The 19,961-nt window shown below is 41.2% G+C and overlaps 2 protein-coding genes across 2 annotated transcripts in view; one reads left to right on the top strand and one right to left on the bottom strand.

Annotated features, from left to right (window-relative positions):
• Positions 1-718: 718 nt before the first annotated feature.
• On the top strand, positions 719-2,211 carry SYCE3 (synaptonemal complex central element protein 3). The gene is made up of 2 exons (XM_010575355.1): positions 719-827; positions 1,888-2,211. Exons 1-2 carry the CDS (start codon positions 719-721, stop codon positions 2,055-2,057), a joined length of 279 nt encoding a protein of 92 aa, XP_010573657.1. The 3' UTR covers positions 2,058-2,211.
• Positions 2,212-11,089: 8,878 nt separating this feature from the next.
• The window catches only part of YBX3 (Y box binding protein 3), a 28,446-nt gene continuing 19,574 nt past the window's right edge, over positions 11,090-19,961 (bottom strand). Inside the window, exons 6-9 of the mRNA XM_010575445.1 lie at positions 17,432-17,526; positions 12,248-12,419; positions 11,558-11,658; positions 11,090-11,127 (exon numbers count right to left, since the gene is read on the bottom strand). Of these exons, the coding sequence (XP_010573747.1) occupies positions 11,593-11,658; positions 12,248-12,419; positions 17,432-17,526 (333 nt within the window). The 3' untranslated portion in view covers positions 11,090-11,127; positions 11,558-11,592. The remainder of the gene's footprint in view (positions 11,128-11,557; positions 11,659-12,247; positions 12,420-17,431; positions 17,527-19,961) is intronic.

Raw genomic sequence — 19,961 nt, 5'->3', positions numbered from 1 at the left:
AGCTCTCCCATCTCCCCCTGTGTAGTTCCCTGCCATCCGCCGGTGGTTTTCAGAAAAGAAAGTTAAAGGCAAGGCTGCGTGCCACATTTTCGGTTAATATCAAGGTTCTGAAACTTTTAATCGCATAAGTTGAGCCTCCCGACCTATATTTTTGCCCCAAGCATTTTTACTTCCGGAGATTTTACTACCTACAACTTAAGTGGAGGTTGGTAAATCACAAGCACTTAGATGGTGACAGAACTTAGTGTATGTAGTTACCCTGCTGCAGCATGCAAGTGTGAAATACTGGATACTAATGGAGATTTTGCAACTACCTTTGAAAATTAGGAATTGACCTATGGCAGAGTATTTGGGAGAGAAGCATGGAGACAACTGTAACAGGACAATAAATAAAATTTTCTAATGAAGTGTTTGACGGTGATCTTTGTTATTACTAATACCAAAATCTTTATTTGGCACAAACGCAGCATATTTGAGTGTAATTCTTTCTACTTAAGTTAATTTCAAAATGGGTTGAAAATACTGTGCAGCATATAGGTGATGACCAGTAACTTCAAGGTCAGATTTTTTAATGAATTCACATGTAAATTGAGTATTTATATACACTGTTGGGTTTGTTGTTTTTTTTAAAATTTATTGCAATGTTACTTTCTCTCAACTGGGAAAATCAACTCACTTCAAAGTATAATAAAGTGTGAAATTCCTGGTTTCCTTGTAGATGGCCGAATCAGAACCTCAGGAAGGAAACTATGATAACATGGTAAAGATGGTGGAGGACCCGAATAGGGACTTAGAAAAACTTCTGGAGGAAATGGAAAAACTAACAGGTACAGGTGTATTAAGAATTATACGGATTTGTTTACTAGAGTGAAGACATTGAAGATTTACTATTTATATTTATTGCTGTAAAATTCTGTGTGAAAGAAATATAAGTGGAAACTATCACCATCAACTAATGCCCTTGTGTTCTTTATTGGGAGAAAGCGTGCAAATACTGAAAATTAATAGGTGATGCATGCTGAGTGGTGGTTGAAAACAGAAATAATACTAAGGTATTTAATGTACAATTACTGAAACATAGTATGTAAAATGAGATTTAATTCTGAAAAATGGTGGGATACATAGTATCTCTCAGGTCGGTGCATGATGTGTTTAATTCCTCAGCTAGAATAAAGACTCCTCTGCAAATTTAATCTTAGTCTTGTATGTATGGAGAGGACCACATATTCCTCTCTGTGTTCTGCAATAATTCTATCAGAAACTGTGCAACTAACAAGGCTAGATGGAAACTGTTCATTGAACTATTTGTAATTAAACACAATTTATGAGTGCCATTGAGAAAACTACAGTCAATTTATGGTAAAACAAAAGGGAAAGTATGAAATAAGTGCTAAAACTATTTGCTCTGCTTTATTAGATACTTGTTATTTCAAAATCAATTTAATTATTTAGGTTGTTCTTAAAACCTTTCATCTCTATGCTGCAGCCTCCTTAATCTTACCATTCCTCGCCTAACACAAGCCTCCTGACTGCAACTGGTCTGGAGAGTGGATTCTTTGGTTCATTTATTTTAAAACAGTCTGTTGAACCTTTCTTTTTGATTACCTGTTTTGTTATAATTTTTAGGTAAAGTGTCTGTCTCCCTTTTGTAATTTACACCAGTATACTTCCATTCTGAAGTATTTTGAGACATTTATAAAGAAGTAATACTGAACAGTCTTTTATTTCAGTATTACTGTGGGCAGTTTCCACTTTATTTTACAGCAAGCTTTCTCTGACATAAGATCTGAACTGATAATACTTCATGTCTTTTATTCGTTTATTGAATCAGCCATTGCTTTTATTTAGCCAAAATTCCTGGCTTAGTAGTATCTGTTGGGTTTGTAGTGCAGGCAGCCTGGATGGCATATGACATGGTAGTTATACGTACCAACCCAGACCTGGCCAACTCCATGAGGCGTTTGGAAGATGCCTTCCTGAGTTGCAAAGAAGAGATGGAGAAGAAATGGCAAGAGGTGCTAATGGAATCTAAAGGTGAAGAGCAAAAAAAGGAATAAATTGAATTCAGTCGTGCTGGCAGAACTCCATCCCTTGGAAAATCACTCCAGTCTTTTTGTTTTCCAGCCATGGAGGTTTCACAGACACCGTGGAAAATGGATTGGCTTTCATCTTGCTAAGAACTACTTACGTATATACATCTGTGGAAGTATTGTAATGAGATTACACAGATATATATATTTATATTGTTGAAGGTAAAAGTAACAATGTGTCTCTTTTTATTATGCTTATCAGTAATCCTTGTAGTGTGTATGCATACACAATTTACATGCCTTCCTGGAAAATCATATTCACTTTGTTGTCAATATACGTGGAATTCTTTGACACCTAAACAACTGGGGAGGCGGGGTGGGGGGGTGCAGTGGACCATCGCAGTGGTATTGCACCAGCAGATGCCTTTCAAGGAAAACTGAAGAATTACTTTTGTTCCAAATGAAAAACAGGTGAAATTCTAGATTTGCAGATACTTGAGTTAGTTTGACGTGGGATTGCCAGCTACGTGTTCAGTTACAGAATTTTACTATTCAGATAGCTCATCTGTAGTTGTTTCATTTTGTTTCCTTGGCTTTTTAACCATTTCTTGGGACTACTTTTCCCAGATTGTTCTTCTCAAACCCTCTGAAGGTAGCATGTCTCATTTAAGAAAAAAATGTTTACCATTATAGACTGCACTGTGTGTGGTGTAGTCTGTGGAGGTGCTGCAGAAACCAAATTAACCATGTTATAAAACATGCTTTTCTCCCTATGTTCCTACTGTGCAATATTAAAAAAGGCAGAAAAAAACCCCAAACCTTTTCTTTTGTAGTCAAGCTGTGGATTAAGAGCGCCACCTTGTGGCTTGCGGTTAATGCATAAATGAGTATTTTATCCAAGATGGAAGTCGGTGCAAGTTTTGAGAAGGATCTTCCCCTTCTTTAAAATCAGTTTCTTTTAACATCTCCATCTCCTTTGAAGAGGCATTTAATCATTTAAATCACATCTAAATGATCTGCCAAAAGTTTGCTAATTTTTAGACTATGTATTCTCTTGAGACTTGAGTTGATGCCAATTCACAGACAGAATGTTTATTTGAACTCTACTCTTGACTTTCCAGTGGGTAGGTCTTCATTCCAGCCAAGGTAGGGAAAAATGGCAGAGCAGCATGAGGAAACTTAGACTTTGCTTAATCTCTGGAGGATTTTTAATGGCATGTTGTCTGTCATTTGGTACCTTTGACTACATTGTCTTCACTCTTCAATTCTGTATTAAAAATTGAATTCTTTGAAGAGGCGCTGTCTTCAACAGCTTGTGTAGGAATGTACTGAATTTTGTGTGACCTTTTGGCCATGAAGTGCTAAGTATAGATTGACTGCAGATTTTCCAGAAAGCTCAGTTTTCATTGAGACATTTAAACCAAGTGGCCAGTGTTAAAAAAAAAAAAAAGATTTTTTTGAATCCAGGAGTCCCACTAAGAATAGAGAATACTGCTCAAAACCAACACTTCTAAAAAATACATCTTTTAATTAACTAAATGTGGCATTCAGTGAAGTTGTATCTTTTATGTAAAGTTGAATCCTGTTTCCTGTGATTGGAAGGCTACAGTAAGTGAGTCTGTCAGAATACTGTTTCTCCAGAGCAAAAGGCTACGATCAGAAAGCATAGCTGGAAGGAGAGGAGGCATCTGGTAACATTTTTTTTCAGTCCTCATCCCACTTTACAACTTTTCCTTTCTGAATTTTGGAAAAATGGGGGGCGCTGCTGTATAACCACAGAGGCAGAAGGCATTACAGCACCACCAACAGAGGGCTGTAAGAGCACCTTAATTTTCTCCTCACCAAAAAGCAGACAAACTGCAGCTAGGCTGTGCTAACCTTCAGGCACCAATTTAGTCTCAAGGACAGGTGCTTACACTGAGGTACCAGGTCACCCCGCTGTGAAGGAACAGAACAATTTCACAGGAGAGGTGTTGGGGATACCTGTGAGCATCTGCTGTCTCTGCCACCCTTTTTCTTGCTCCGGACAGTTCTCACGCATGTGACCATGAACACCTAACGGTGACGAGCAGCAGGGATGGAAGTTGGGAAGAGAGAACCGAAGGTTGTGGCTGGGAGCACAGCATGGACTCTGCCTGGGGAGTCTGGCTGGCTGAGTAGGCTGGATCTGCCCCTTTCTCCCCAAGATTTTTCTTCCCAGCTGCATGATGATAACTGGAGGAGAGTTAGGGATATACACCAGTGCAGGAACAGTGCATATTCCTTGAAAAACTACACAGCAAGATGATTATACTTTTCTTTTACTACTAAAATAATTTGTGTTTATTTTAGGTTGGTTTTTTTCTTTGTTTTTTTACATTGAGAATCTGCTTGTGGGGATTGTGAGGTTTGTTTCATCCATCTCACCATCTACCACATTTCAGCCCAGCTAGATGCTTTAGGCTTGCAGCAGAAACCAGATAGCCCACATTGAAAGACCTTGATTTCCACAGCATACAAATCTTCAGTAAAGTGTGGAGCAACAGCCCCATCTAGTGCTCACAGCACTTAAAACTAACAGTACTCCGGATTGCTGGGTTGACATCTCTTAATCATCCATCACCAAAGATTTCCGTAATGAAAAGCGTCAGCAACAGTTTAGCTTTACGTTCGCTCTCGGTGAGCTCCACTTGTGTGACCTGAGGCTGTACAGCAGTTACTCACAGGCGGTCCCTGTACTGTATTTAAAGCAAAGCATGCTTCTGCAAAACAGCTACAGAAGCAAGAGAAGTTGGCACCAGTGCATTGCCCATCTGTATGCCCAAATACAGCAGTAAGGAATTCTGTTTCCTTAGTTATTCATTCCCTAGCCTCTATTAAGTAACACTTAATAAGCATGTCACAGTTTTTGGTTTTTTGTTTTTGGGTTGTTTTTTTTTTCCCTTTCCTGTTATGCAGACACCTGGACAGGTACTGGAATCTGTGTTCACCGTGGTTCATTTTGCATGAAGACAGGCCAAGTCTTATTTCCACAGCTGGATATCAGCTTTATTCAAGAAGCAAAGAGGTTACAGACTCAACCCTTAAAAACCTATTAAGGGTAGTAGATGCTCTCATGTTTAACACCGCAACGCTTTCACTGTCCCTGTCACAACAAGATTTACTGATCTTAATTATGTAGTTAACATGTCGGCGAGAGTTGGATGCCTAAGAGCAAACTATCCAAGAGCCATCAGAGCCATACATGCTCTGGTCCAAACAGTCTGCAACAGCATAGCTCAAAGCACATTCCTCTTTTGAACATAAACTGCTGTCTTTCCTATAGACCAGAGGTGTGCAAGGTGTCCTGCGGCCCCTTTTTGTCTAGCAGCTCAGGTGCTACTGCACTCAGAGCTGCCTGCATTCTCAACACTGTTTAGAGTTTCCATTAACAGTTTCTTACCAGGAAACAGGTGAGACTTGGCTAAAAGGCCAATATGCAGCCTCCCAGGAAATTCTGACAGTTGAAACTGTGCCCTTCTCTCTAGTGTAAAACAACTGAGAAGGGGCTGTGGACATCTCACATATCCACTTCAACATCTCGATCCTTGTCAGAACGTGGCCTAGAGCTCTGTTTGGAACATTTATTTAATTTAGTACTAGTGCCTTGCAGTTCTTGATTATTATAGCCCCAACTCAGGTTCTCTCAGAAAGGCTCAGAAGGAGAACCTGTACTAGCTGTTTTACGTGTTGGCATGAATTGTTTCAAAATTTCAGTCCAGATCCTTGCAGCAATTTTTCCTCAAATGCGTATGGAGATATTGCTGTATCTCTAACAGCCCTATTTACACATACTAGTATTAATGTTCTTTTTGCTGGCATTCTTAGAGAAGCAATGAGATTATTGAGAACAAAGGGGGTAAACAACATTCCTTCCAAGCCAGTCATCTCCTCCAGAGCAAGGACTGTATCACCTAGGCACTATTAGCATGAAAGTGGCAACACCTTTTCTGTGTACGTTCTGTTAATACTGATTTCTTTTTTATAGCGCTGTCTCCTCCCTGCTTCTGCACCACTGTAAAATGCATTTGCATTTTCACAACAAAACCCTATTATGGCATTTTCTTATTTTTCTGTTTCTGATAAACTATTCTCTACTTGCCTGGTTTTCTATAGGTGCTCTGGGTTTGGATCACTGGAATACACACATAGGCAGTAAGATTACAAGGTTTTGAGGTGACATGTCATTTTACACATGGATTGAGTTCTGCTGGTAACTAGAAAACACTCTATGGCTCCTCAGAAAGTCAAAGAGCGAATAAAGAGGACACATGGCATCTTCCCATTTATAGAAAGCCAGACTAAATAAAGGCATGTGGAGATGCTAGTTAGAGCAGGTTAGTTTAGCGATTATTTAAGCTCTCACGCCACATTTGGGATACCATCCTGAGGTTGTGAAATTGCTAGGATTTTACATGCAGCTTGTTATGTACATCAGCACTACACTACACAATATTTTAAAGGAAGAAGGACAAATTTAGAGGCCATTAAAAACTGTTAACAGCACTCTCCAAGTCACAGACAAAAATGTGAGTATTGTGTAACATAAGTGAAAATAATTGGCTAGACCAACACACTGAGCAGTAACCACAGAACACAGACCTTCTGAGCCTCTGGAATCAAAACCAGACTCTTACAGGTACACTGTTCAAACCACATTTGGACTCTTACCACCTAACTGATGTTACCTCGTATGTTAAAACAAGCAGAAGTTTGACTTTAACTTGAGGTGCAGCTAAAGCTGAGTTGTAGGCTGACACTAACCACTTATCTGAGCTAAGACTGTGTGGATCTTCACATATTTAACCCACACTGAATTTCTTCAGAGCAGATCTCTTTTTGTACTACAGACACACACTTTATGGCCAATCATCCTTAGAATTCGTGACTAACTCTAAGGACCCTATGTGGTCCTACGAAAGTCACAATTTACAAATCAAAACTCCAGACTGATAGCCAAGCATTGAAGAGTGATGCATTTTGACAATACTCAGGAGATTATGATGAAGCTCAGAACTCAGCGACAACTTTCCGTAGGTCTTTCCTATCACATTTTAAAACATTAAGATATTAGAAGTACTTATTTATCTCAGCAGCTGGTGGTACTAAGTCGTCGGGATCAATTTTCTGCTCAGTGCATCATTGTCTAACTCTTAACACTCAAAATCAAATCACAGCTCCATTGCCCCGCTGTTGCCAACAGCACAAAATGGAAGAGTTCAAGCTGCCACTTGTTTGACACGGCCTCCAAAGCTTTCTCACCTCCGTTACACTTGACTAAGGGTCCCATGGCCACTTGGCTCGTGCCACTGTTTTTCCCCCCAAGTATGTCAGAATATCTCAGAGCATACACTTTCTTTCTGCAGGACAGTGATGCTGAAGGCTAGCTGGTTCTCCAAAAAGCCAAACCCGCAGAAAGGATAATGATGTTCAAGGCCATGGCTTTGAACTCAGGATCTACAGACTTTCTAAAAGCCACAACAAATAACTGAGTGTCAGACTTGCATGGTTTTCCAAGTCATCGGAAGTTTCCATGGATCTAGAAGTAGAGGAGTTTGAAAACCACTGTTCCAGAGTTATTAGGGTCATTACAACTCTTGCTATCCAGATCACATCCAAGTTCATTCTAGTATTCCATGGGGGAGTCTCAAGCATGTGCCCCTGGCACGAAATAAGTATGCACATAGCTTGCCCCAAGGACTGTGAAATCCAGTTCTACGTAGCACAGACTTTATTTCCCAAGTTTTTCCAACTGCAGCAGGAAGTCTGTTTCACTTCCAAGGCATTTGTTGCACCTGCATACAGTCCTCCCATGGAAGCAGGTGGGAAGGGCTGCACATGGATATAATACTGTTCAATGCAGAAGTTTACAGGATATGTATTTCTCTGAATCAGTGAGTATCTTGTCATTGCAAGACTATTATGTTTAAAACAGCGCGCAAAGGCCTACAGAACTTTCTTCTCCCCTTCTTTTTCCTCCTCAAAAGATCACAAGCCACAGGGAATATTTTTGTGGCTAAGTTACAGTAGACAGCAGCCTTCACAAGCAAAAAGCCTGGTTACAGTCAGACAGCCAGAGTATTATGAAAACACTGTAAAATGATTACACTATAAAAGTGTAATCCACCCCAAGTGTAAGCCACTTTAAGTGCCCATGAAAGGGAAGAACACTGGAATGAGAGAATGAACATAGCACAAAAACAATAGCTCCAAGTAGGTATAAAAGCATGTTAGCTACTCTGTAAATTCAAAATCCTTGTAGCTAAGTCTTTAAAAAACCCAAAAGACCACAAACTGAGCACTGATCTGAAGTTCTGCTTGAGGCAGATAACCTATAGCCTTATTTTCAGGTACACAAGCACCACAGCTGCCAAGAAAACTGACCCTCATTATTGAGCACCAGTTTTATATTTCTTCAGCCAAAGTTCAGCTAACAAGAGAACAAGTGGCCCAGTAAGGGAACAATTTATGCCCAGCTCAAGACATCTAAAATGTAATTTCAGTACGTACTTTACACTTGCTAGAGTTGAGCCTATATTTTCAGAGCCAGGAATTCAGGGGTGAAGGGGGGTTATGTCAGTCACGAGCTTCTGTTTTATGCAAAGATTCTTCTTATCGCAAAGGTAGGGCTGAAATAACAGAAACAGAGCTAGACCCTAGGACACTACTTGCCTCTCTCCCTCAATTTCTCCTTTCATAAAATAAGAATAGCTAGTTAGGTACTTTTGTTAAACCGATTCAATCTGACCTACATTTTTGCAGAGATTAAGAGAACTCCATTTGGCCTGTCAAATCTTACTATAAGAAAAAACCACTTACTTTTGAACAACTGAAGGCAGTTCAAGTAGTTTTTATGACAAATTCTGCAGTAATGTTTCAGTATTTATGAATACCTTACGTCTGTTTATTCTACAATGAAACTGCCAACCTCTCCCAAATCTGCCTGAACAAAACTGAAGCCTACTAGGGATTATCCTGCTTAAGAATTTCTAAAACATCTTACTTACGTTTTCCTCACCTTATTAAATTTTATTGTGTGTCAAAACAGCCACGTTCTTCATCTTGCAAGGAAAGACATTAAAATACCACTGTGTCCATCTTGACATCTTTCCCAGTCTACAGCTTACCAGATTCGGTGCAGAAACTCAGTCTCACAGCAATCCTTGTACCAATGTATTTTCAGGACTGCTAGATAAGTGATCCAGTGCTGCAATGGCAGGGTACGCTACATGAACTTGTACTCAAGGGAGTCAGAAGCATTCTCCTTCTTGAACCAAGCCTGTAGCTTTCACTTCACACCTCATTAAAAGTTGCTAATTCACTGCAAAAGCAAGCAGGAAATTCCCAGTGCAGTCAGCTGTGGGCAGTGCAACTCATGCATCACTAAACTTTCCCCTACCCACCCCAACCAAAGGCAACAGGGTACAAGGACCATTCCTCACCTTCCCAGAAGCTGGAAGCAAAGTGCTTTGGAACACAATTACTCCCTACGCTCCCCCTACTTCTCACTTTCTCATGTTACTCCTCAGGAAATGTGTCTCCAGAAAGCCTCATGTAATTTTTTAATTATTAATAGTGCACAAGAAAAGGGAAACTAGATGAGACAAGGACAGAAAGTACCTGTCAAGAATCTCTCTACTCCCATTTAGTCCTACATGTGTACAGTTGCTCCAGACAAAGGGGTTTTACATGAAGTGTTACTCAGTAAAGGCTGGGTAAAGATTGCATAGCTAAGAACAGAAAGAGGTGTTTTAAGGAAACCAATACACTAAGGTGTGGATAACAGCAAATGCAAGACAGGAACGTGAGAAACGTTGGACTAGAGGATGAAGGATGCAAGATAGCTGAAGAAACACACCCATATTCAACAGCTGGAAGCAGACTGATAACACTTGCAAGACATCCAAGTTTTTGGGAGGAACATTAGAAAAAACACACACATTAGTAACACAGCTAAGTATCTCACTCATTAACACAAAACAGCACAGGTACAGAGATTTTACTGGTTTCAAATAAGGAAAAGTGGAGAGGCTAATAAAACATACTGCCATTGTTTGGAACAGAAACTTGAGTAAAGTGGCAGTTACTAAGTCCACTTTGTCTTTTTGAGCAGAGGAGTCTCAAAGCTTGCGTTCTACTGTTTACAGAACACAAAAGCCTAGCAAAACAGATGGGGAAAACAATATCCCAGTAACCCACCCCAAATCCCCCAAACTCCTGCCACAAGATGGTAACAGAAAAACCCAACCCTTAACACCATTTGAGCCAGAAGAGCAGAGAGGACAGTGTAGATTATAGCTCTGTTGTACAGTTTCTTTGAAGTTCTTTTGGATTGAAGTAGATCCACCTAACCTAGCCATGTCCCTGCACATGTATCATCCAGCACAGTTTTAGACAACATACATCAACACATACTAAAGAGGCAGCTCTCATTTTCACATATCAATGCTGAAGCAGCTAGATTAAAATAATGAATTATTTTTAAAAGTAAACATGAACAAATGTACTAAACCAGATTTTTTTTGGTAGTTGAAATCACTTTTATTTGCGAGGAACGTCACCCATGCTGCACAGTTTCAAATAGATCTTACCAAGGAAAGCGGAAGTTTCTCCTCCCCGTGTCCTGCAGTGAACAGGACTGGCACAGAAAAAAAAAAAAATAATAATCACACCTGGGAGGTTTAGCACCAGCATCCAATAAAAAAAAGCATTTGATTTCAATTTCAGTTCTTTGGTTGGGTTTTTTTCCCTTTTCAGTTTGATACCAAAAGAAAAATTGAAAAATTCAATACTAGCGAAACAGTGAAATTCTAAAAAAAAAAAACAAAAACAAAAAAAAACAAAACAAAAAACCCCACAGTTGCTGTTGAAACTGGGGAGGTTGCTCTTTCTGAATCTCGCTCTCTTTCTCTCTTCATGCGTCTATCTTGCAGGCGTTCCCTGGATCTCAGCTGCTGGTAAATTTTTTTTTTTCTTTTAAGTTCCGATGTTTCAAAAATCTTTACTTTCGTCATCACTGTTGACAATTTATTGCTTGTGTGTTTCTTTGGTGTTACTTTTGAGTTGTATTTTAGGACACCTGCAGAAAAGTCAAATTGAAAAAAATTGCAGTTTAAGTTTCACTTCCCTGTTGAAGAGGTGAGATGTCAGGTGGAGAAGGAGTTATCATAATAACAGACAGGATAAGCATGGCTGGCTTATCCCGTCCGTAAGCTTAGAGTACAGTATCTCCCTAAAGCAAAACATTACTAACTCATCAGCAGATGCTATTGCTATATAGACCAGATAGATCAGGATTATAAAGCAAAGTTTACTTTGTGACAAACACAGATACAGAGGCAGAGGAGAGAAAGAAAAGCAGCAGACTGTTCTTGGTTTGCCTATACAGCACACTCAGAAGTTATCACAAATATCTAGCCATACATAAGGGAACATAGCCAGAGTCCAAGTCCTAGAAGGATACACAATGCTGCTTCAGCTGGAGAACAGGAACTATCTATATTCCTTACCTGAGGGATCGTAAAGGTGCCTGGGGAGCCGGACATTACTCAGCACCACTCTGCTCGGTCACTGGAGCAGGATTTTCAGCAGGTGTTTCAGTCACCTTTGTCTGAGACACAATAAACCTTTATTATAGGCAATGACTGACCTCTAGACCCTTCCTCTGTTCAGTAGTAGGGCCAGCATAACCCAGGTTTTAAAGTAATCAAGGAAGATGAATCCTCAGAAAATATTAACTATAGGCAATACACTAAAGTTTAAGTATTACACAGCAGATTCTGTCAGGGGACCACCTCAAGCAGACATAGGATGAGAAAGTCTTTCCTCAAAGGTAAAAATCTGTGTTTGCAAACAGTTCCCTGAAATAATCTGGCTCAAGAAGTCCAGGAAATGGACACAACTATTTCTCGCCACTTCAAAAATATTCGTTACAGTCTGACCCCAATTAAGAACTATCCAGAAGCAATCCCTATCCCACTGCTGGTTCCATTTAAGAGAAGCTGCTCATTCTCAAAGAAGGTCATAAGGAACTGGCAATGAAACCAGCTACCTTCAAGCATGAGCACTCTGGACTTAGCCATCAGACTCCTCCAGCACACCAACAATACACTTGTCAAAACTCCCACAGGACAGAAGGTCTTGAGCATTCACCCCATCAAAACTCAGCCTCTGCCACATTTTGCTAGGGGCATGCTTACCTCTTTCCCATCCTGAGCTGGAGCATTGGGTGGACGAGGTCGACGCCGGTAGTTGTATGGGCGCCTATACCCACGGCGAAGTGGCTGCTGACTCATAGCATTGGCCTCATGATGGTTCTCTTTGTTTTCAGCCTCTCCAGCCACGGGGGCAGGGCGTGGACGCGGGGGCCCTCTGAAGAGGGGCAGAAATAGGTGTTACATATGAGAGGAGCCCGAGAAGGTTAAACTACCATAGTTTTAGTCCAGCAAAAACCTCTCTAACCAAATACCATCTTTAACAATTTTGAATGCTAGCAAACCATCCCTCTGGAATTTGGCTGGCATATAGTTGGAAGGGAAAGACAAGCAACCTGGGTGTCTCTTCACTGCTGGGCTACGTCAGCATATTCTACTGTCTATCCTACAATAAAGATGCAGTTAGCCCATTTCAGTTGCTGGCTAGGAGAATAAATAAGCCAGCAGAATCAGCCTGTGTGGCCACTACTAAGTTAGCCTTGGCATAGCTATACACCAGCCCAGTCCTATTCACAATTAATGGTGCAATCCCTGGGAATCTCAATTCCACCTGTAAACCATTCCTGGATCCTTGCTCTTTGCCTTATGCTGCCCCTCTCAACCACAAAAAGCAGCATAGTGTGTATCTCAGGCAAGTTGGCCCTCGTTAACACTAAGCTATCAAGTCCATGTTCCTGAAGTATGCAAGAACATTTCCTCCCATTTCCAGTATAAACAAGGTATGTTTATAAACCATCAAAACACAGCTGAAAGTGATGACGAAGTCACTGCCTACTATCCAGTTCCCATTAGCTGACTTGACTAATCCACAGCTATCTAGTCCCAAAAGCCAATGTAGCTTTTCCAAAGGAATTTAAAGCACTAGTGTCACTGGACTTAGTGCATGTAAATGCAAGTAATACCTCCCTGTTAACTCAAATACAAGCATTCTGCACTCATATATCATACTTCTTATAGGAAAAAAAATGCATCAGAACTGCATAAATTCCCGTTAGCCATGGACAAATTATCCAGCTTGTGATTTACCCACAACACATGCAAAAGCTCAGGTGCCCCATTCTACTTGATGTGGTGCTATTCCTGACTGCCCAATGCTAATGAAGACTTTCAGGAACAAAATCTATTCTGCTCAGATCCCTACAAGCAGCAGCAGCCTACCCCATTTCCCACAATCCCACATAAGAGAGCCAACTTTAACAGAAATGTTCACAGATAGAAAAGCTCAGAGTAGAGGTTCTAGACCCAGCATCCAGAAGGATGGATCCATTTTGCGTGGAACAGGTAGTCATTACAATTAAGGACAATCTTGTATTTCCTATGAAATTCAGCTTCTTGTTGCTCTTGTACTGTTATTTACCTCTTACTGTTGGTTTTTGAACAAATGTGCATATGAAAAAATGGGGATTACATGGAACTTGACCTCTGAAGCTAGTTGATAGGATGACAAAGACAAGATGAAGAGGACCAAGTGAGTGAATGGCAGACTAATACAAATCAGCTCCTTGAGAGCAGAATTATAGAATGGTTTGGGTTGGAAAGGACCTTTAAAGGTCATCTAGTCCAACCCCCCTGCAATGAGCAGGGACATCTTCAACTAGACCAGGTTGCTCAAAGCCCCATCCAGCCTGGCCTTAAATGTTTCCAGGGATGGGGCATCTACCACCTCTCTGGGCAAGCTGTTCCAGTGTTTCACCACCCTCACTGTAAAACATTTCTTCCTTATATCTAGTCTGAATCTGCCCTCTTTTAGTTTAAAACCATTAACCCTTGTCCTATTGCTACAGGCCCTACTAAAAAGTTTGTCCCCATATTTCTTATAAGCCCCCTTTAAGTACTGAAAGTCTCTCTGCTGAGACCTCCCTGGAGCACTGCACCCAGCTGTAGGGTCCTCAGCACAGACCTGTTGGAGGGGGTCCAGAGGAGGGCCACAAAAATGATCAGAGGGCTGGAACACCCTCTCCTATGAGGAAAGGCTGAGAGAGTTGGGGTTGTTCAGCCTGGAGAACAGAAGGCTCCAGGGGGACCTTATAGCAGCCTTTCAGTACTTAAAGGGGGCTTATAAGAAAGATGGGGACAAACTTTTTAGTAGGGCCTGTAGCAATAGGACAAGGGTTAATGGTTTTAAACTAAAAGAGGGCAGATTCAGACTAGATGCAAGGAAGAAATGTTTTACAGTGAGGGTGGTGAAACACTGGAACAGGTTGCCCTGTGCTCACAGGGGCAGAATCCCCTCCCTTGACCTGCTGGTCATATTTCTTTTGATGCAGCCCAGGATATGGTTGACCTCCTGGGCTGCAAGCACACATTGCTGGCTCATGTCCAGCTTTTCATCCACCAGTACCCCCAAGTCCTTCTCCACAGAGCTACTCTCAATCAATTCATCCCCCACCCTGCACTGGTACTGGTGATTGGCCTGACCCAGGTGCAGGACCTTGCACTTGGCCTTGTTGATCCTCATGAAGTTCACACAGGCCCACCTCCCCAGGTCCCTCTGGATGGCATCCCATCCCTCAGACATGTCAACCACACTGCTCAGCTTTGTGTCATCTGCAGACTTGCTGCGGGTGCACTCGATCCCACTGTCTATGTCATTGATGAAGATATTAAACAGTACTGGTCCCAGTACAGAATTGTTAGGGACACCATTCATCACTGATCTCCACGTGGACATTGAGCCATTAACCACTACCCTCTGGATGTGACTATCCAACCAATTCCTTATCCACTGAACAGTCCACCCATCAAATCCGTATCGCTCCAATTTAGAGAAGGATATTGTAGGGGACCGTGTCACAACACTTTATGAAGAACACCAGTGAAAGTAATCCAGTGTTTTATTTAACTTGTCACTCATTCTCCAAGATAAAACAAGTCACAAGAAGCCAAGAATCTGAATGAGCTTTTCCACTTAAAGAAATTCAGTGAAAAAAGTAAGGCAACATTTCAAAAGGTATGACAGTCAGAGGCTGACTATTTCACACTGATATTTTTAACTGCACCAAATTCCTTGGCTATGGAATTGTTTCCTCAGTGGAAGGGTGGAAGCTGGAGTGGTCATGTCAGAACTATGGCTGGAAAAATGAAGAAAACAATCCTACACTGGCCAGTTTAAAGTATGACTAACACAGATGACTCAACAACTTACTCTGCATAGCCCCCTGGAAAGCATCAGTGTTCATGTGAACTCCAAGGGATCTTTAATAAGAACCTAAGAATAGCCTACTGAGTCTTCAAGTGTCTGTTTATCCCAATTCTATGGATCCCTAGGGAAAAATAAGGACAAGGAAACCTACTTCCGAAATAGCCTCCCAACCTCCAATTGGTTTACACACTGGGGATTTCCCAAGCCAGAGAGTTTGCCTGTTTAGAGATATCACAATGGTGTTCTCTTCTAGTTATTTGACCAGTCTGCCCCAAGCTCATGCAAGCTTTTAACATGGCCAACATCCCGTGTCAAAAAGCTCCAGCAATCTGCTGTACGCATAACAACCCCAGTCAGCAACCTGAACATGAGTCAGCAGTGCACCACTGCAGCAACAAAGGCAAAATGGATCCTGGGCTGCGTCCACAGAGGCATTAGTAACAGAGAGAGATGTGACCATCCCACTCTACTCAGCACTTATCAGGCCACACCTGAGTACCGTGTCCAGTGCTGGTCCCCACAATTCAAAAAGGAGCCAGACAGACTGGATACGGTCCAAAGGAGGGCCAAGATGATCAAAGGGCTGCAGACAACTGACCTATGAGGAAAGACTGAGGGAGTTAGGTCTTTGCTCCCTGAAGAAGAGAAGGCTCATGGGGGAACTCATTACATTATTCCAGTACTTAAAGGGCAGCTACAAAGACAACAGAGGCTTTCTCTTCACAAGGAGCCACACTGAGAAGACAAGGGGCAACAGGTACAAGTTGCACCAGGACAGGTTTTGTCTTAATATAAGAAAGATTTACAGTGAGAACAAACATTTACTTGGAACAACCTCCCCAGGAATGTAGTCGAGTCCCCATCACTGAAGGTCTTCAAGATGCGATTGGACAGGGTGCTAGATCATCTCATCTAGGCTCCCCTTCCCACAAAAGTTTAGGCCAGATGGTGTTGGTATTTTTTAGGTCCCTTCCAACCTGGGCTGTCCTATGGTTTTTATGAACCTCCCTTTGTTCTTCAGCATGTCTCCCACTTCCTTCATTCAAAGGCTCCTCAGTGTATTCTTTTATCAGAAGAAAAAGCAAAAGCAATTTCATCCATCCTTTCCATGTTACTAATTATTCTGCAGACCTCTATAATCAATCTTCATTTGTCTCTTCTCCCAGCCTCAGAGTCCTCAGTCACTTCCACTCTTCACACATTTTTTCCCCTTCAATCATTTTGATGAGTTTTATCTTATTATTCTGGAAGCTCTCCAGTCTCTTTAGCACCCCCTTTCTCCAAAAGTTCTAGCAAGAGTAACTCTAATAATCCTATTTTGTTACCTTCTCCTTTAGGAGCCCTCAAGGAACCTAAAATTTAAATCTTGACCGACAGCAATACCCTCCACTAGCACAAGATACTGCAAGGTAACTATAATGCTACCTATAATCTAATGGCCTGTAAGAGGACACAACGTCAGTTTTTACTTAACAGTGGGCTTTCCTCTGTACCTACAAGTAGCACCAGTGCATAAAACCAAGCCTGCATGACACATAGGACTGAGCTGGATGCACACAAGCTACTAGTCCAGTGCTGAACTGCAAGCTATTGTCTGCAGTCCACAAGAAGAGCTATAAAGCACACCCTGCCCTTGCAGATGGTGGGCCTGGCTGTCCCAGATCAAGTGGGATTTGGATTCATTACTTGTCCAGGAAAGCATTAGAGTTCAGCTGGGAAGATGTGGACCCTGCAACTCATGTCAGTATGTTGCTCAACTATGAAAAGTAAAGGATACAAAGAATTCTTCACACTTTCTTGACCTATTCCTGACTCTGAGCAACATATACACATTAAACAAATTCTACAGTTGTTTCCTTCCTTACTCCTATGGCTCACCTTTCTCCTAGTAATTAAAATGCTTCTCACTGTCCCTACCATTTGCATACACATTAATGACAGGGAATACAGCTTCCTGCTCTTAACGAAGCCTGTATAGATCACAAAAGCATCCAAATGTAATGATGAGCAAAGGAAATAGTACAAACCTGCGATAGCGGGGACGATACGTAGGATTCCTATTGACTTGTTGATGAAGTTGTCCTCCTTCTGTGACCCCATCCTTGATTTCTCCCTCACCACCCTACAACCAAAAGAAAACAGAAGACAGAGTTAAAGTTATTTCATGGGCAGTATATTAACTATAAAGCCCAATGATCTGAACCTAAGTTCAAAAACAGTGTATCAGTACAGAAACACCAACATATCAGGTAAAAAGAAGCATCAGATACTCAAAAGACTTTAATTTGAGCAAAGTTAAGAGTAGGACAGACCAGGAGCCAATAAGGCTGCCCTTGTTCCTCACAGTAACAGACTAAGCAGCTACCTGATGATGCCTCCTCCCTGTCTGCTAAGAAAAGCAGAGAACCTGACAGTTCTCTCCGATGCATATGCAAGTGCATTTCAAGACATGACACTGCATTGCAAGAGGTAAATGTGTTATGGAGAGGCAGCCATTGACCAGGACACTTCTGAATTTGGAAAGCTAACTGAAAGACATCACACTGAAACTTGCCAGAGACCACTTCTGGCTTCATTCTACACAGAGCCCCATTCCACAGAGAATTCCCACAAAAATATAAAATTTTAAAAATAGAAAAACTGTACTACATCATGTCAAATACTCTTCTACACAGTCAACATTTTCAGCCTTTCAGAGATGCAGTGGTTCTTTCCCCTTTAGTTGTTAACTGTTAAAGCTGTATGTCAGTTTGGGTTTTTTTGTTTTGTTTTTTAAATATCAGCCATCAGTAATGTCTATTTCATAAAGTTACATTATTAGCCATTCCCACTACACCATTATTCCCTTTAAAAAGAGGGAATTTAACAAGAGATGGGCTTCTGTTTCCAGATCTTCTGGGTCTGATTCAGCAGGAAACAAAAACTATTGCTTCCTGACAGCCTTCAGTAGTCTACACTGCATTTGACAGGTCTCCTTCGAATTCCACACAGTTATTTTAACCACCACCATCATGCTTTGCTCTATTTTAACTGGCAAATCTCGGGCAACCGCATGGGCAGTGAACTTTTCCTTAGCCAAGATAACATGATGATAAGCATTTAGAAAGGCTGGAGTGTTGTAGGTTGTAACAAGAAATCTTGGGGAATTAAATGAACCTCAGTGACCAATCTGGACAATCTTCTCTTCTCACCACAGTAAAATACCCTCCAAACGCATTAATAAATTTCAAGCACTCTTTGTAGCTCTCCACATTTCCAAAAAGCACAGAGACATGGCCTAAAGGCAACTGGAATATTTCACATGCTGTACCTATACCAGCTATTCTTAACAAAACGACAGGGTCAACTGCCGAGGTGAGTGGAGAGAAACCAGAAATCAGTTAAAAACCCACAATCATAGATAACATTATCCGTTATGTTCTCTCATGTATAAAACTGATCAGGATAACTAAATATCAAAAGGAACTCCCACTGACTTAAGTAGATGGTAATAGTAGGTAGCATCTGATAGCAGTTGAGAAGTACTTGAAACACTCAGAACCCAAAAGGAAAATTACACTTCTGAGTTTACAACAGCATTATACTACTTGTATCTACTTTGAAACACCAATCTGTTTGTACCACAATGCTTTGTCCTACATAACCATACAGTTTATTAGACCTGTGATGGGTGGTCAGAAGTGTCTTGAGACAGTAAGGCAAGAAATAGCATTGCCAGTATTGTGTGTGGCATTAGCAATTCAGAGGTCTTGGGATTTGCCCTTTGTGAAGGAAGGGCCTAAAGCTGCTCCTGCTTTCACTCTCTTCCTCTCATGAGGACTGGCAAAGCACAGAAAGAGAAGAGAGCAGCAAGATGTGAAGGGCAGAGAGGATGCAAAACAAACAATCCCTGAACATGTTCCAGCATAATCACTATTTCTCTTCCCTAGGATTTCTGAGCAAGCACACGTGGAATCAGTGCTCAGTTCTAGGGCTGCAATGATGGAACATGAAGGCCTAGCAGGTCTTGTCTGAGGAACAATGTGCCAGAAGCTAACAAAGCATCAACCAACCTAACTGTAGGGTGGGGCACACAACAATATTTTTCATCAGCCAAAGCTCTCCTCTCACATTTGACAATCAGCATCACATCCACAGCTCTTTAAAAGGCAGTATTAAATTTCTACATGTTTTTAATGGCACAGCCCAAGTCCACTCCTCCCTACAGAGGCCTGCACTGGAATCTCAGATAAAAGACTCCGTGTCCTGTAGTGACGGAAAGAACAACTACACCTTATGAAGCATTAATCAAAAGCAACACAAACATTTTCCTATTCATCTTGAACTGAATGTTGCTATGTCAGTATTTTAAATGGGTTTGGCTTAAACAATCAGTTGAAAACAAGAGTAGCAAAGCAACTGAACTGCTTAGCCCAGAAGTCTTGATAATTTCCTACATCTTCTATAGTATCACAAAAATTCAATTAACACATTACATTAGTATCACCATTAGTTGACCTAGGTCTATTGGCCAGAAGTGAAGTATGGCTCCAGAATAAAGCAATTATGCTGTCAGAA

Source organism: Haliaeetus leucocephalus, unplaced genomic scaffold (genome assembly GCF_000737465.1).
Source record: "Haliaeetus leucocephalus isolate CR32 unplaced genomic scaffold, Haliaeetus_leucocephalus-4.0 Scaffold473, whole genome shotgun sequence".
Lineage (NCBI taxonomy): Eukaryota > Metazoa > Chordata > Aves > Accipitriformes > Accipitridae > Haliaeetus > Haliaeetus leucocephalus.
Note: the sequence above shows the minus strand (reverse complement) of the source record. Positions and strands in the feature narration are given on the sequence as shown.

Coding starts and splice junctions, on each gene's coding strand:
- SYCE3 (XM_010575355.1), top strand. CDS start 719: ATGGCCGAATCAGAACCTCAGGAAGGAAACTATGATAACATGGTAAAG. Junction 828..1,887: donor GGAAATGGAAAAACTAACAG/GTACAGGTGTAT, acceptor TTGGGTTTGTAG/TGCAGGCAGCCTGGATGGCA.